The sequence below is a fragment of the Eptatretus burgeri genome, chromosome 9, assembly GCF_056783735.1.
Source record: "Eptatretus burgeri isolate ZD-2024b chromosome 9, Ebu_testis_v1, whole genome shotgun sequence".
In the NCBI taxonomy this organism is placed as follows: domain Eukaryota; kingdom Metazoa; phylum Chordata; class Myxini; order Myxiniformes; family Myxinidae; genus Eptatretus; species Eptatretus burgeri.
In genome coordinates this window covers 43,044,800-43,062,299 of record NC_140969.1, presented here as the reverse complement: position 1 = coordinate 43,062,299, position 17,500 = coordinate 43,044,800, and the positions used below count along the sequence as shown (strand labels likewise).

Sequence of the window (17,500 nt, the reverse complement as noted above, 5' to 3'; positions counted from 1 at the left end):
CCGCCGACAAAAAGGGTGGTACTCGAGCCGGGGGAGATTTTGGGAGGGATTTATTAGGAAAAAAATAAATAAATAAAAAAGAAAGATCCCGACCGACCTACCCTATTTTTCAGTGACCCGTTACGCCAATGCAACATTTTTTTTTTTTTTTGGCCTTATAATATAGCCATGTTAATTGGCACACGTCATCATCTCGGCCATTTAGTGTTTATTTTTAAGTTTGGTTTCTGGATGTTAGGAGTAATGGACTACTACATGTTCTTATCCATTCCAGGAATATTTTGAACTGTGAACCAAAATTAAATTTGAATTTTATATCACTATTGCACGTGTACGTACACACACACACACACACACACACACACACACACACACACACTCTCTCTCTCTCTCTCTCTCTCTCTCTCTCTCTCTCTCTCTCTCTCTCTCTCTCTCTCTCTCTCTCTCTCTCTCTCTCTCTCTCTCTCTCTCTCTCTCTCTCTCTCTCTCTCTCTCTCTCTCTCTCTCTCTCTCTCTCTTTTTGAGACAACGAGGCCAGTTTGTACAAACTGAAGCTTTTCTTTGACAGCAGGTAATCATTCCTGATAGCAACTTGCTGCTTCCTTTTAGAAGTCGTACTTGCCTTCAGTATTGGGCTGTGAATGCTCTTCCTCCAAGCACCCACCGGTTGCTGTGTCATTTGGCATGCACACCCACTTTTCTGCTGCGGTTGACGACACATGTCAAACCCATTCGTGTGACCCTGAGCCCTTGAATTGAACTTCATAGACTCTGCACATCCATGATTTATCTCATTTCAATGAAACCTCAAAGATGGACTTGATAATTGTCGCTGTTTCATCATTTTTCATGTATTTTTTTTTTCTCCCATTTTATGAAGTACCTTTTCTCTGTCTTACACTATCACTGTTGCCCTACACCCCACCACTCTATCTTCCTTCATTACTCATTATCTTGTCTCGTATGGAAATCGTACATGTGGCATAAGCTGAGAAATCTCATTTCCATGCAATATCTTACCTCTTTACCAATGTGCTGTCACTATAATACACATAATGCCATCACTGAGGCTTCAGAATATGTGATAGCAAATACATCAGGCCCACTTCTTTCTTTCATCAGGCCCACTTCTTTCTTTCATCAGGCCCACATTCAAAGCCCACTTCTGGACATTAAATTTCACTCAAATTTCCAGTCGAATCAAAATGAAGGCTTTTTTAATATCCACCAATTTTACACCAAAGAAGCATTGGCTGAAGATAAAAGGAGATGAAGAGAAACATAAAATGAAGTTTTTCACCCTATTTCTCCTCCTCAATCCTTTCCACCATATTGAGACATACTGGTACTTCATTCTCAAACCTGTTTCACAATGGTGTACAGGAATGTACAAGGAGAAGTTGCATTGCTGGTGCCACTAGAGTTCAAGTGCATGGGCTCAGACTGTCACACGGGTGGTTCCGGTTCACGGGTGACCCACACTCAAAGGTTAATGAAATGTTCCCTTTTTAATGTGAAAATCATATAACATAAAGAGTTGCCATTTTCATTGCAGCATCTATTATTGGAAAATATTGATGCCTTGGTTAATGTCGGACCACAAATTGTGTCTGATCGAACGGGTGTGGGCCATTCGACAGAATTACGTGTGTCTGTCCCCAGAAGGTGGAATGACGTTTGACTAATGTTGCAGCTGAAACCTTGAAGGCTGTGGATTTCATGTTTAATCTTTCTCTCCCCTCCCCACCATCTAGACTGTATCAGGATAAAGTGTAACAACAGTAAGTTATTGTTCACTTATTTTCGCGCACAATCCATTTCCACACACTGTCAGGAGGGGTCTTCTTCAACAAGGGGGTTCATGGAATTGACAATGCACACTGGATTGCTTGTGTTCTGTAATCATCAATGAAAGGAAATTGATGTTGCAACTCGGCCGAATAGGACTGTTGAGTGTTGGAAAGAAAATTTCAGCTTGGGTTTTGTGAGTTTATAAAATATGTTTTAGAACCTTGTGTAATTGAATTGGGTTGTTTATATACTGCTTGGTTCAGCCTTATTGACAGAAAAGCTTTCAGTGGTGTGCTGCACGACAGTCGAATGGTAAGCACTGCAGACCCAAGGGTGTTAATTGCTCTTTGAAGCGATTGATAAAAGGACAAATTCCTTTAAATGCAATGGTCTCTTGTGTCTTTTAGCAGTGTCAATAAATCAGGTGTTGTAAATGAATCACAAGAATGTCTGTTTTTTAGGTTGTTTAACATTGTATGGTTTGGCAGAGGTAAAAGAGATATTGAAAACAAGTTGGAGAAAATTCGAGATAAGTTTGAGGCCAAAAAGGATGCCATTATTTCCATTGACCTGCCTTGAATATGTAAGAATGGGGATATACTGCACTAATAGATTCAAATAGCAGACATTGTAAAACAATTGAAACCAGAAACAAAAACAACAGTTTAACAAAATGATTGGGAAAGAGTGATGAATAATATATATATATATATATATATATATATATATATATATATATATATATATATATATATATATATATATATATGCTTATGCTTCTTTCCAAATGAGGGATTTTTCTTTGAATATGTGAACCAATACAATAAGAATGCTTTGGGATACATGCACAGAAACAGCTCGAAGCTAGAACGGCACTCGGTAGAGTGCATACCTCCACCAGGCTGAACAGTTGACGTTTTATATCCCACTAATAGGCCGCATCTGAATCCGAACACAAACTAGCATCGAATTGGCTTGTTCTTGTCACCTATCCAACTCGTCCACCAAGTTTGTCACAATCCATCCATAACATTTTGAGATATCATGCGATATGATGTATCATTTTTGGCCCTATCTCTCAATGATGACCCATCACTGAAAAGATTTATAGTATCCAGATCCGTATCTTCACCAAAATATAATCAATCGTCCTTGTCACACACCCAACCTGTCCACCAAGTTTTGTCTGAATCTGTCCATCACCTTTTGAGATATTGTGCTCACTGACAGACAAACAGGGGTTAATACATAACCCTCTGTCCACCTTTGGTGGTGGAGGTAACAAAAGATCTACATAGGATGTTCTGAGATGCCTGAAAAGCATGCAGTACATGAACATGTAGAGAGGTCTGCTTCATGTTTGTAGTTAGCAAAATGGAGTTTTACCGCCTCGACTTCAATTCCATGAAAACATTTTTGGATGAATCAATAATAGGATATAAAAGTATTACGAGCCATCCGAAACATGGTTATTCTGGGAGAACGTGTCACAATTTTACATTTGGTTCTCGTTTGATTTTCTTTTTTTAATGAGGACAATTGGTGCACACAGAAATGAAACTGGAATTGTACACCTCTTTTCTTCAGTTAGTATTGAAGCTTCAATGTTCAGGAGGTGCAAAGATCTCCTGTTTCAAGCAGTTTTCCAAGAATTCTGGATGTCCGGCAATTTGCCCTTAACAGTGCCATTAATTTCTGCTAATTGTGCTGGCCTTCAAATGAAAGCCTCTTAGCAAAGTTCTGTACCCTTGACATCAAGAAATGTGTTAATTGCAATTAGATATACTGCTCACTTTCATGAGCTTTCCACACCTACGTCCTGGCACAGAGCCTTATGTAATCATAGCTTCTTGAGCCTCCAGCTAGCAGAGCATACATCGTATGACGCCTAGTGGCAGAAATGAAAACCTGATTTGCTCAATCTGCTTCTCGTTTCTGGTTCCGAACAAGCATTTTCCCAACTTATTGTGGGTGTATGCAGTTTGAGTCCAGGCTTCATATGAACCAAAACATGATTATTTTGCATCTTCAGCAATCAAATCCAAAGCCCACCAATGTGGGAGTTTTGATAAGATGACGATGGACTTTTAATTAATCGTTGTTGTTTCACAAAAATAAAAATAAAAAAAGCAGAAACGTGCTCATTGTTTTCTCTTTTTAATTTATTTTACAAATCATATTATCCAGCAAATTACATTATTTAGCAGATTAATTTATTCTGCAATGCCAGTGGCAGAATTCTCAAGCCACAATTCAATTTCACTACAGAATTCATGATCAGGCCCCATTTCTGTTGTTGAAATTGTCTTCATATATAAGGAATAAGACACTCCAACGGATGCATTTCAAAAAAAATTCTAAGCTGTCAAATAAATCTGAATGTAACTGTCTGTTTCAATTAATCATCGGTGGATCATGTCAAAGCAATTCTCATCTCAATAACAATCCAACAGTACGTGCTTCTCCAAGTGCTGCACAAGCTGAGGACGACCATTCTTCAGAGGGATGTGAAGCGAAATGGCTTTATCTGTGCATTGTAATCCTTCAGCATCCTTAAAAGGGTGGTGGGTATTTATTCATAGTATTTTTCTGCTTTTGGTTTCCAGTTGTTCATGATTTTGTTTCAGTTACTTTGGTCAGGACTTCGTTTTTGTAGACCAGTGGAAGGAATATAGCTCCGTCGGTCAACCACAACCCAAATTGTGTTAATTTCCCTGCCATTGTAAAGTTTATTAATATAGTGAGTAATTTAACATTGTTCTCAATGTTTTAATAATTACTCTTTTAACCATTTACTTATGAATTTCCTTGCCTTTTTTGACTTATATTTGATTGTATATACACTATATGTGTACATAACTCATATGGAGCAAAAGTGGTATCACTTATTCATCCAGTTTTGTAAGACGGAAAATGATCAGGTAGAAAGAAAAACAAAAAAACTTTTTTCATGTAAAATTGCAATATAATCTCACCCAGGACCCAATTATTCTGTTATTTGCCAATGTTGCCGCATCTCATGCCTCGCTTGTCACTAAACTAAAGGTTTATTGAATTATGTATTCACAAGACAGACAACCACGTTGCAATACTGGTTGGAGTAATTTTTTTCGTCAGGACTTTCAATATTCAACCAGATACAAAAAAGTGATATGTGCTCCATTGTAAAATATGCCTGTGTTTGAAACGCGTCCATATTATCCATGTAAATAAATGCTTTATGTTATGCATCATATATTTAAGTACTTGTGTTACATTCGAAAATTTGAACTTGGCCATAAGAAATGTCTGCTTTCTGGTTCACCAGACCATCAGTTGCAAGGTCGTTTTAATTCTAACAAGCCAGGAACCACCACACAATTGAAACTTTAATACTGTTGAATGTTGATAATCATACAGTACATTTAACAGTAAAATATTCCCAAGCTTGGTGTACACTATATGCACAGGGCATGATAAATGCAAAATTGCTTGGCCCATGACCTGGCAAAAACTAAACGTCCCAAACTCTGTCAGCATTAGGGCAAGTGTCGGTGTTTGTCAACACTCATTGTGGACAGGATTGCGGACAAAAGGATTATACTTTTGAATACCATGTACGATGCCTTGCCATTACCTTGCTTAATCACCAAGTTCTGCTTTCCCCATCTGCTCTGGTGCTACAGCCTTATTCATTGTGTTGCTCCCGTTTCAAGTGTTGTCTGTTTGATAGCAATATACACAAGCTTCCTCTCATCACGTTTTGTCATTTTTGCAGTCATCCTCTTGAAAGATTCTCAGCTGGTCTTTTGAAGTTATCAAGTTTCATGTCTTCACATAACATATTTTTAAAAGCAATGCTTCAAAACATTCAAGTCCAAGGCCTCAAAGGAGAGGCAAACAGGAAGAAGCAGTGACACCAAACAAAAGCCAAAAGAAAATGGAAAGGCCAATACCAAACCAGTTGACAATGGATAGGGAGCAAGCCGTATGTTGCAAGTTTTTTTCAGGAAGCCGATATATGTCCAACTATGTGGACACCATTATGTTCTCAAGAGCAAGGTGGGACATGGAAACTCCAACCCTCAGAGAGAGCCATGTTGCATTATACTGCACACACAAAGGAGCTTGTAGGTCATGAGGAGCTACAAAGTATAAAGATAGACTTATCGTGCCAGAGTATTCCAAGGTGCCATCTTCTTTTTAAGGCCGACTTTGTAAATACGATCTTCCCACAAAAGTAATTTTGGAAGATGAATCAAAAGAGTTAAAGGGAGCAGATTTCATCAAAGTTGATTATTGTTTTGTACATTGCATTGTTTTCATTGTGTCAACATTACAAGCTTACATGGCCAGAACATCCACTTGAGAATATGACATTCACATTATCGCAAAACTGTCTTTTTAAGGGGCTATGATAAAGTTTTGCAAATGAAAGGACATAATTTAGGCTCTGCATGCTTGTGTGAATGAAATTCCTTGCATATGGTTGCACGGCACAAGCACTCTCTTCTTATACAAGAGTATCTTACAAATCTACACAAATTAATGTGAGGGATAATAAGAATTTACTTTGTTTCACAAAAAGGTATAATATATAATTGTCAATTTCTAAGCAGTGAAGCCGCTGCAATATTTGACTCTGTCCTTCCTTCCTTCCATCCATCCATCCGTCTGTCCGTCCATCTGTCCATCAAAAATGAAGACAAACGTTTCTAACCCGACAGTGTTTGATTCTAAAGGGTGATTCAAAAGAGTTCTCAAGGGTAATTATAAAGGGTTTTAAAGGGCGATTCTAAAGGTTTTTAAAGGGCGATTCTAAAGGTTTTTAAAGGGCGATTCTAAAGGTTTTTAAAGGGTGATTCCAAAGGGTGATTCTAATGGGTAATTCCAAAGGGTGATTCTAATGGTTAATTCTAATGGGTAATTCCAAAGGGTGATTCTAAAGGGTAATTCTAAAGGTTTTTAAAGGGTAATTCCAAAGGGTAATTATAAAGGGTAATTCCAAAGGGCGATTCTAAAGGGTTTGAGAGCATTTAAAAGGGCGATACTAAAGGGTTTGAGAGCGTTTCGAAAGGGTAATTCCATTGGATTTTGTTCGTTTCTCGGCTTTGCCTATTTTATATTAAAAATGCCAAACTGAACCGCTTCCTTCAGACATGGGTGCGATTTTTTTTTTCTTTATTCATGATGTAATGACAGGACCGTTTGGCTGTCTAATGTTTGTACTTAAACAGTTGTATGACAATGGAACATCATCTAAGGGTTTCAGATGGGCACCTGCCTTTAGTGAAAGACTATTTTTGTTTTGTTTATTGATGGAATTTGAGTTATGGAATCAGATGGTTTGTTGCAAAAGTCCCAGGCAAGTTGCCACTTTGGTGTTTTCGAAATATTCATTTAGCTTGAAAGCAATTACCTAAAATGGATTGATATCGACATTAATAAATGTGTGTGTGTGTGTGCGTGCGTGCGTGCGTGCGTGCGTGCGTGCGCGCGCGTCTCCTCCATAATTCCTCCATAACTCCATGCGTCTCCTCCATAACTCCATATCTCCAAAAACCATTAAATCTAGCAGCCTGAAACATTGCATGCATACTAAGGGAACTCCAAGGGAGTGCATGAGTGAAAATTGGGTGTTTGCGTGAATTAAAACACCACTTTTGAAGATATATAATTAATGGTCTTATTTAATCATATTCTTTATCAAGTGCCATCCTCAGTCACCACTCTCTATGGGGTATGAAGGCGTATCCCAGGTTACCTCGCTGGAGTCTGAAGCTGCCATGTTTTTCGGAATGCTCAACCATGCTTTGACTTGGACCAGGCCGCAATGATTTCTTAATGATAATGTTAATCTTTCACTTTCCTCACTCATATTATCGAATGCCTGTTCATCATAGCTACGAATTTCTGGGTATATTGAAAGGCTTATAAACACCTGGAGACGCCAGCATTCAATGCTTTATTTCATTTTTGCACATGCTATAACTTCGAGAATCTCTTGAACTAAGCCGAATTACAAAATTTAAGCTTCAGAACTGAACTTAGCAGCAGTTCCGAGTCCTAAAAAGTGTTCATTTGTCCAATTGGAACATTGCCTAGGTGTCTCTGGGAGATGTTTAATATGATGGATCATTGCTTGCCAAGCCAGCCATTCTTCATCAACTGTTTCATTGGAGTGATTCCTTGAGTGCTTAAGCCACTTGGCGAGCGCTCTACAATATTCGCACTGTCACTGAATACGTCATATCGATCGACTTGAACAAAGGTCAGGGGTGTTGGCCACGTCTTGTTCTGCGGTGCAACAGGCAGTGGCTGACTCACTGAAAATGTGAAATTTTATTTTCCACGTTGTTTACCCTTTGTGTACGACCTTCCATTATAGGATGTGTTACTTCAGCATAGGTAAATACAAATAAAAATTCTTTTTTAAGTTTCTTCAAACATTTTGTTGGAGTGCTTGGTGAAGCCACTTGTGGCGTGTTCTTCAAGCTTCAATGGAAATACTGTGGTTCAATACCGGAGGTACGAAGGCAAAAGAAATGACATGATCGCAATGACTAAAAAATGTTTTCAGTTGTTATGAAATAATGAATTGCCACATCACAGTAAGAAAACCAAGAGGTTTCATAAATTAAAAATTTTCTTTTCCATTTTCTTCCTTGAATCTTGCGTAAATAAATTAGTATGGCGTTCACGCAGGCATGATGGGTTGAATGGCCTCCACCTGTGTTAGATTTCCTTGTATTTCCTTGTGGCCTTGTATTTCCTTGTATGTATGCTCACTCTGCGTAGCTTGCGTTTGAATCCTGACCCAGCTATAAACTATAATCCTGGTGTTTCCCTGGCAGGGTGATTCATTAATGTGTGGTGCTGTCTCTTGGATGGATGGTAAACTGGGCGTCACATCTGCCGGAATCCCTCATCTCTCCCTTCCTCACCCCTCTCCCCCTCTCCCCTCCCCTCTCTTTCCCCTCCCCTCTCTTTTCCCCCTCCCCTCTCTTTTCCCCCTACCCTCTTTTCCCCCTCCCCTCTCTTTTCCCCCTACCCTCTCTCTCCCCCTCCCCTCTCTCACCCCTCTCCCTCTCTCCCCCTCCCCTCTCTCATGCCTCTGCCTCTCTCACCCCCATCCCACCCCACTCTCTCCTTTCCAAACCTACCCCTCTCCTCCCACCCTTCTCCCTGTTTCTGACCCCTTCTCTTTCTCTGACCCCTCTCTCCCTACCTTTCCTTTCTCCCTCCCTCTCATGTGGGTGGGTTTCATCAGGAGGTGAAACAGAGACCCACTCGGTCTCAAAGTATCCATGTGTGTGTGTGTGTGTGTGTGTGCGTGCGCGTGTGTGTGCACAAGAGCACGTGTGTGTGTGTGTGTGTGTGTGTGTGTGTGTGTGTGTGTGTGTGTGTGTGTGTGTGTGTGTGTGTGTGTGTGTGTGTGTGTGTGTGTGTGTGTGTGTGTGTGTGTGTGTGTGTGTGTGTGTGTGTGTGTGTGTGTGTGTGTGTGTGTGTGTGCGTGCGCGCGTGCGCGCTGTTGTTTGGTATCTACATATGTGGGTTTCAGAATGTGGAATGGAGTCCTCCCAGGGTGGGCTCAAAGTATCCACCTTTTGCTTAAGTAAGAGGTCACGATTCATGGACCAAGCTGAGGTTTTCTGTTCTCAAAATTTTGGGCTGCGGGCTCTCTTCAGGATCATCACTAAGCCCTGGACAGCTTCCATCTGTAGTTTGTTTGTCATACTATTCCCAGGAATGGTTTTTAATATCTCTTTGAGGTTCTTCGTCATCATTCCCTGAGCTCCAACAAGCAATGGAACAACTTTGGGATTCTTCAGCTTCCAGTATCTTTTCACTTCATTCTTGAGGTCTTGGTATTTTCTCATTTTCTTGATTTCTACATCATTTAGTCAAAAATCACTGGTATTAACACATCAATTAGCAATGCCTTCTTCTCCTTTTTTTGTACCTAAGTATGACGTCTGGTCGCAATGCTTTGTTTTCGATGTTCACGCTTGATAGGATCATAAGGTCGTACATAAGCAGCACTTCCATGTTTTCAGTGATTGCTTTTGGTTCATGTTTCCACAAATTTTCTGGAATTGGGATATCCAAGTTTTTGCAGATGTGCCAGCAGATTACTTTCCAAAATCTGTTGTGCCGTCATGTGTACAACTGTTCTGACATGACTTTTTGTGTGTGTGTGTGTGTGTGTGTGTGTGTGTGTGTGTGTGTGTGTGTGTGTGTGTGTGTGTGTGTGTGTGTGTGTGTGTGTGTTCGGTCATTAAGCATAACATACCATTCTATTTGCTCATCCCACCTCCACCCCTCACTTTTTTTTCTCTCTCTCTCTCTCTCTCTCTCTCTCTCTCTCTCTCTCTCTCTCTCTCTCTCTCTCTCTCTCTCTCTCTCTCTCTCTCTCTCTCTCTCTCTCGCTCTCGCTCTCGCTCTCGCTCTCGCTCTCGCTCTCGCTCTCGCTCTCGCTCTCGCTCTCGCTCTCGCTCTCTCACCCTCTCCTCGTACCCCTTCTTCTGCAGTGTATATCAACATCAACATTTGGTGAGGCATTACTCTCCTTCCCCCCTTCCTCTCTTTTCCCTCTTTACTAGCTTCCCCTCCCTCCTCACTGCATCCTCTCCTCTCCCTCCCTCCGTCCTCTCCTCTCCTCTTCCCTCCGCTCCCTTCCCTTAGTCCTCTCTGTCTCCTCTCTCACTCCCCTCTCCCTGCCTCCTCTGTCTTTCATCTGTCTTTCCTCTCCCTCCTCTCTCTTTCGTCAACCTCCCTCCTCTTCCTCCCTTCCCTCCTCTCCTTCCCCTCTCTCACCTCCCTCACATGCCTCCTCTCTCTCTCTCTCTCTCTCTCTCTCTCTCTCTCTCTCTCTCTCTCTCTCTCTCTCTCTCTCTCTCTCTCTCTCTCTCTCTCTCTCTCTCTCTCTCTCTCTCCCCCTCTCTCTCCCTCTCACCCCTGCCTCATCTCTCTTCCTCACTCCTCTCTCTTCTTCTCTCCTCTCTTCCTCTCTCTCTCTACCCTTCCTCCCCTCTCACCCTCCCCTCTCCTCTCCTTTCCCTCTGTCCTCTCCTCTCCTTTCTTTCCTCTCCCTCCTTTCCTTCCTTCCTCTCCCCTCACTTCCCTCCTTCCTCTCCCCTCACTTCCCTCCTTCCTCTCCCCTCACTTCCCTCCATCCTCTCCTCTCCCTTCCCTCCCTCCTCTCCCTCTCTCCCTCCCTCCCTCCTCTCCCTCCTCTCCCTCTCTCCCTCCCTCCCTCCCTCCTCTCCCTCTCTCCCTCCCTCCTCTCCCTTTCCCCCTCACTCCTCTCCCTCTCTCCCTCTCTCTCACTCCTCTCCCTCCCTCCCTCCCTCTCTCCCTCCCTCCTCTCCCTCTCTCCCTCCTCTCCCTCCTCTCCCACTCTACCTCCTCTCCCTCTGTCCCTCCCTCCCTCCTCTCCCTCTCTCCCTCCCTCCCTCCTCTCCCTCTCTCCCTCCCTCCTCTCCCTCCCTCTCTCCCTCCCTCCCTCCTCTCCCTCTCTCCCTCCCTCCCTCCTCTCCCTTTCCCCCTCACTCCTCTCCCTCTCTCCCTCCCTCCTCTCCCTCTCTCCCTCCCTCCTCTCCCTCTCTCCCTCCCTCCCTCCTCTCCCTCTCTCCCTCCCTCCCTCCTCTCCCTCTCTCCCTCCCTCCCTCCTCTCTCATCTCCTCTCTCTCCCATCCCTCACTCCTGTCTCCTCTCTCCCCTTTCTCCCCTCCCTCCTCTTTCTCCCTTCCCTCCTCTCTTTCCTCTCTCTTCCCTCCCTTCTCTCTTTCCTCTACCTCCCTCATCTCCCTTTCCTCCTTACCTCCCTCATCTCCCTTCCCTCCTTACCTCCTCTCTTTCTTCTACCTCCCTCATCTCTCCCCTCTCTCCCTCCCCCTTAACTTTCTTCTTACCTCCCTCATCTCTCTCCCCTCTCTCCTAACTAACCTTCCTCCCTCCCCCTTAACATCCCCTACAGCGAAGCTACAAGTTGTATTTGATAGTACTAATATATTTTTGAATGACTGACCAATCCTCGTGGTTTAATAACGTTTTTAGAATGCCAAAGAGAAGAGGATATCACACAAGAAAATTGAGCAGAAGATCCTATCAACTTTTGTGGTCATGGGCATAACATTCAAAGGTTAGAAATGCTGTTCAAAAAGCTTGTGAAAACCTGCAGAAGTACCTTTTATATCCTCCATTTTGGCAGGGATCCTACACACCCCACAAAATGGCCCATTGAGGAAAGTGAAATCTTCACACATAAAAGAGAATATTTTCAGAAAGAGAAAGCTGCGAACCCTTCAAAGCATCAATGTACGGTCTGCAGCCCTTGAAAAAGTCGTATGTCTCCACTTGTGCTTTTCAAACCACAAGCATTTGCTCATATTTATTATTATTATTCTTCTTCTTCCACTTATTACTGCTTTTAACTTATTTTTCTTCTCTCTACTCTTCTACTTTGTCTTTAACAAAACATGTTGAAAATGAACATTTTTTTTTCATTGCGCCAGTTAATGAGGATAGACCTTATCATGTACTCAATCCATCAGATCACACATGGCACGCCATTTCTGTGAACAGATTGAGCTTTATTGGTAGCTCACGCAAAACACACCGAGCTCTTGGCAATCAAGAGTGAAGAGGAAGAACATCAAATATGTGACAAAAGCACAACAGAGCATGTGCGGAAGGTGCGAGATGACGTCATGACCGAAGCAATAAAACAACAACAACCAATACTGGTGGTGTACTGTAGGTTCTTGTGAGATGACGTCATGTCCTAAACAATAAAACAACAGCAACAACCAATACTGGTGGTGTACTGTATCTTCTTGTGAGGAGGGGTTTTCAAATGGAAATTAATCCTTATAGGCCTTATTCAGATGACATCACCGGTCACGTGATTGGTAGCTCCGCCATATTGAGTGGCAAGAAAGTATACCGCGTCCATAACAACCGATAGTCTCCACTTCAACTACACCGTTATTTCCAAGCAAGCGATTTTTTTTTCTGAAAATGGGTAAGAGTTGTTGTGCCCCGGGATGTACTCAGCGATATACTAAAGGTTTTGGAGTACAGTTTTACCGCTTTCCCGCCGAAGTAGACCGACGAAATCTTTGGATATCGGTTCTGAGAAGAGAAAAATGGCGACCTGGCGAACCTGACTGGTTGTCTAGCCTTCATTTTGTCTCCGGTCTGTCACTAATTTCTGATACGTTATTTCAGTAGTTGGTATTAAATAGCTGGTGGTTACAAAATACTGTCTGATTTGTATCATTAAAATGCATTATATCCCTTGTTTTATTGACAATGAGATAGGCTAGATCGCCTTTCTAACAGCTGTCTAACGCACACAGTTCTGAGTTGTTTCCTCGAAACTTATCTTATTGCTCTTACATCGCAGATTAAATTAAATAGTTTTTTAAATAGCATTTTAGAAATTTGAAGAAAAAAAAATCATTGTAACGTTTTCATACAGAAAATCACATTGATATATATATATATATATATAATACATGAAAAAAAACTAGCACTTGGAAATATCCACAGCAGTGTGGCATTATACCGTATGCTTGTCATGGAAAAAAATATAATGTATCTGTAAGCAAACTGACGAACGAAGATTGTCTACAAACTCAGCATTTAGACAAGAGCCTCACTTGAAATTAACTTGTGGCAGCAGTCAGGTTAAAAAAGTGATGCTGGTTGCTGAACAAAACAAGCAACAACGACAATACAATAATAGTGAAATGAAAGAAAACAGGCTTACTATAATCCTCTCTCTTCATTCTTGCTAGTATTTTTCTGCTTTTGGTCAATGCATTTTATGAGTTAATTGAGAGAAATGAGAAGCCCTCACGATAATACAGTTCTTGTCAGCTCTCGTCAAGATTATGTCACTAACAAACCCGGCGACATAATATGAGTAAGCGTCCATACTCTTGAAGGCTTTCAGGCTGGCTTGAGTGTAAGGACTCAGCGTTTCAACAAGGTGAACATAGATCTCAGGGGAAACGATTTGAGGCAAAAATTTCCTTTCTGTTGTCCATTTATCCTTTGAAATAATATAAGGATCTTCACTAAGACCACACAGTTTCAGTTTTTCGCAGTACCTCTTCTTAGGAATATCATCTATCCATGGAAATAGCCCAGAAGTTCGTGTGACACGTGCGTGGTAGCCATGATTTTTTGCCACTCAATATGGCGGAGCCTTACCTTCCGCTGTGACGTCACTCGCTTAGTGCATAGGGTCAATTTGATTACTACATACCAGCAGGGACATGCAGAACATCTATTCAGAGTAAAATGGGACAGATTGCTCAACTCTCACCCAAGGGTGGCATCAGTCATTTGGGGTCCATGCAAAATGCAATAGTGGCCCAGTGGGGCACCTGTGAGCCCTGACAACCTGTCATCACACTAAAATACACAATTTGGTGTCTGTCTGTCTGACATCACATTAAAATACACAATTTGGTGTCCGTCTGTCTGCCATCGATATATTCGGTCGTTACTTATGCAATCTCAACCAATTAAACTTATCAAGGGGACTACGGTCATGCAGCAAAGGTTATAGCGACTAATTCGTCCCCACCCCTCCAAATGGCGGTGGAAGAGGGTATTACAAGTGACCTTTCAGAACCCTCAATTGTATCATGAGTAAGAGGACTCATGTTATTTTCAAACTCGCTTAGCCGATGTTACTTTCGACTCGATTGCAAAAATATCCAGAAGAATTCCCGTGTTTTATTGCCTTTTTCCCCATTGGAAGGTGTATATATGCACAGTTGAGCGTCGTTCCACCTTATCGTGGTGTTTTTTAAAGGCCACTTCAATTGACAAAAGTAATAACAAGAATAACGATAATAGCATAACAATATTAACATTACAATTTTGTAAAATAATAATATTCAAATTAATATTAACAATAATAATTGGCAGTAATAAAAATTATGCCCCCCCCCCCCACCTCACTGCTCCCGTAGATAGATTTCTTGTTATTTTATGTGATTTTATGAACCGTAACCCCCTCAATCTCATCCAACACCGTCGGGTGTAAACACAAACTCGTGCAAAAAGCTGATCCAGGGGTGTATTCAATCACTAATTCAGTTGCTATCACTTGCCAAGCCAGCCGTTCATCATCAACTGTTTTCTTGGACTGTTTGCTTGAGTGCTTAAACCACTTGGCAAGCACTCTACAAGCTTATTGGAAAAGGAACATACCCCAGCACATGTGCTTGGCCTCAAACCCATTTCTGGTTCTACCGCTTGTGTCATGAAAAAAGTTAATTTTGGGTGATTTTCACCATTTTCCCTTTTTGTTGATATTTTCCACTTTTCAGCATCACTGGGGACTGGGGTAGTTTAGTTTCATCCTCGGAACGGGTACTCTGATTTTAAAAACCGCAACGTTCCGCCATGTGCTGGGTTAGTCCATTTACTAATGAGGGTTTTTTTGTGATTGGCCAATAAATTGTTGTGTGGACTTCCGAAACAATATCGATACATATTAATATAAATTATACAAATTTTATTGTGAATATTGTTGTATTTGTATACATGAAACAAAGTTATTATTCCACTTCCTTTCTCTACCAACCTATCTCACCCGCTAATTTTGTAATTATAATAACAATCAGGGTAAAACATTTTTTTTTATTGTGTGACAGTGCTGTTTGCCTTGTTGGGTAAGTTGCACCTTAAAACTCCCTAAATAAGTGGGGGAGCTTAATTTTTAAGTTAAACCACTGATTATAATACAGGTGAAACCTATTACACTTATTTTGTAACCTTTCAAACAAATAATTTGCTCTGAAAGTAATTTAGGGTTAATTAGGCAAAGGGTTTGAATACTTATGCAACTGAGAATCATCTGATTTTCTCTGTTAATCTCACTTGTTCACATTTTATCTACATTTTTTTGAGCTTTATCACTTTGGAGTAGTTTGTGAAAACAATATATGAAGTTTGATTTGAAAGAATCATGAAATAAGCTGAGGTGGAATCAAAATGTGAAAACTCTGGAGTGGTGGTGAATACTTTTGCAGGCCACTGTATTTCTCACTCTCCTGTTACTGATTGCTCTTCCACCAACCAACCCCCAGGAATACCTTTGGCTGTGACTTCCTCTCTGCTCCCATCTCTTGTTTGTCTGTGTTGTGCCTTCCTTCAAACAGTGATAACTCAATCTCCATCTCTCTCTCCCCAACAGCATTGACCATCTTTTAACCACTCGTTCCAACTCTCTCTTCATCATATGTAGCAATTTAAATTATTAACATGCAAATAAGGGTTAACTCCCGAAAGTCAGCTTCTCCTTTCTTCCCAATCATCGTCATATATGCCTGGTGTTGGCTTAATGGTGAGGGTGGTGGGCTTGGGATCATAGGATCCTGAGTTGAAATCCAACTCGGCTGTTGAATTAATACCAGGTGGGGATGCCTGTCATTACATTCTTCCGAGGTTGGCAAAATGAGTGCCAGCTTGCTGGTATCCTGTGTTGGAGTGGTGACTTGTCCAGGATTGTGTCAAATAGCCAAGGGGACGACTTCGGCAGCACCAACGCTCTGCACAGAGTATGGTCCCAATGGATGGAAATTGTCTGGGTATTGGAACATCTCTCACCAGCCATGGCACTCAGCAAGGGACTTCTGTGATTCATGGGACTGAATCAATCTGAACTTTCCCACCTGGATTTCTCCAAATGGCAAATCCTCCCTTCTATATTTGGTGACAACAAACTTCCCTCTCAATGTCTCCTGCTTTCCCTCGACTCCAAGTGGTTCATCTGATCACATGCTTGTGCGAGTCAACGTATCTGGCTGTTCTCAGACAGCTGCCTTAATGCCGGTGAGTTTGACAGTTCACTCAGGCAGATTTGCAAGGACTGCAAGCAGCCATCTCTCTTCAGGACTGATCTCCCATATCTACTGCCCCTGATATTAACTCAGCCTGGGAATTCTTCCACAGACACCTGCTCTCTCTCATGCACAGATTCATCCCATCATGTCTTCAGTTGCCATACCCTTCTTCCCACCCACAGTACACTGAATCCTGTGGTGAGGCATTTGCTCTGAAACAACTTGCTTTCTCTTCCTGGAAGGAAAATCTGACCGAAGACAATCTCGGTGCATTCCAAAAATCCCGCAACAAGTGTGTGTCCACTCTCAGGAGAGCCAGAAAACAACATCAGTCCAACCCCGAGAATTAACTTTCAAACTCGTCTTCCTAATCTAAAAGCTGGTGGTGCCTTAGTTCTGTCTCTGGTGTCTCCCCTTCCATTTCCTTTCCCTCACTTCAAATGGTACTACAGCCGGCTCTGCTCATGAGAAAACTGAATGTCTTAATTCTGTATTTGCTTCAAAATATTGTGTCCCCAAGCCCTAACTGTACCCATCCTTTCCAGTCATATGCAATTGCTGTTGTACCGAAGAAGGTGGAAAGTTTCTGTCAACCCTCGACTATGTTTCCGGTGCTGGACCAGACGGCATCAGCTTGCATGTCCTAAAATCTTGATCTGCAGCTCTTGCACATCCTCTCTCTGCCATTTTCACTCTATCATTAACCTCACCGAATGATTCGGAGAGGAAATTGCATTTGGGTCCGTTTGTTTGTTTGTCTGTCTTTGTTTGTTTGTCCGCACAGAACTTTCATGTTTTTCTCCGCAGCCGCTTGTCGAATTGAGACAAAATTTTCAACATTGGTACGATTATTCATGTAG

At 41.8% G+C, this 17,500-nt stretch overlaps 1 protein-coding gene across 13 annotated transcripts in view; it reads left to right on the top strand.

The window, feature by feature from the left end:
- LOC147020022 (neurexin-1-like) overlaps window positions 1-17,500 on the top strand; it is a 1,432,118-nt gene that overhangs the window by 842,081 nt on the left and 572,537 nt on the right. For 12 of the 13 annotated variants that reach the window (XM_085894958.1, XM_085894955.1, XM_085894959.1 and 9 more), the window contains one exon: window positions 1,755-1,781. The exons of the other annotated variant lie outside the window; for it this stretch is intronic. In XM_085894958.1, the coding sequence (XP_085751084.1) occupies window positions 1,755-1,781 (27 nt within the window). The remainder of the gene's footprint in view (window positions 1-1,754; window positions 1,782-17,500) is intronic. 13 annotated transcript variants of the gene reach the window in all.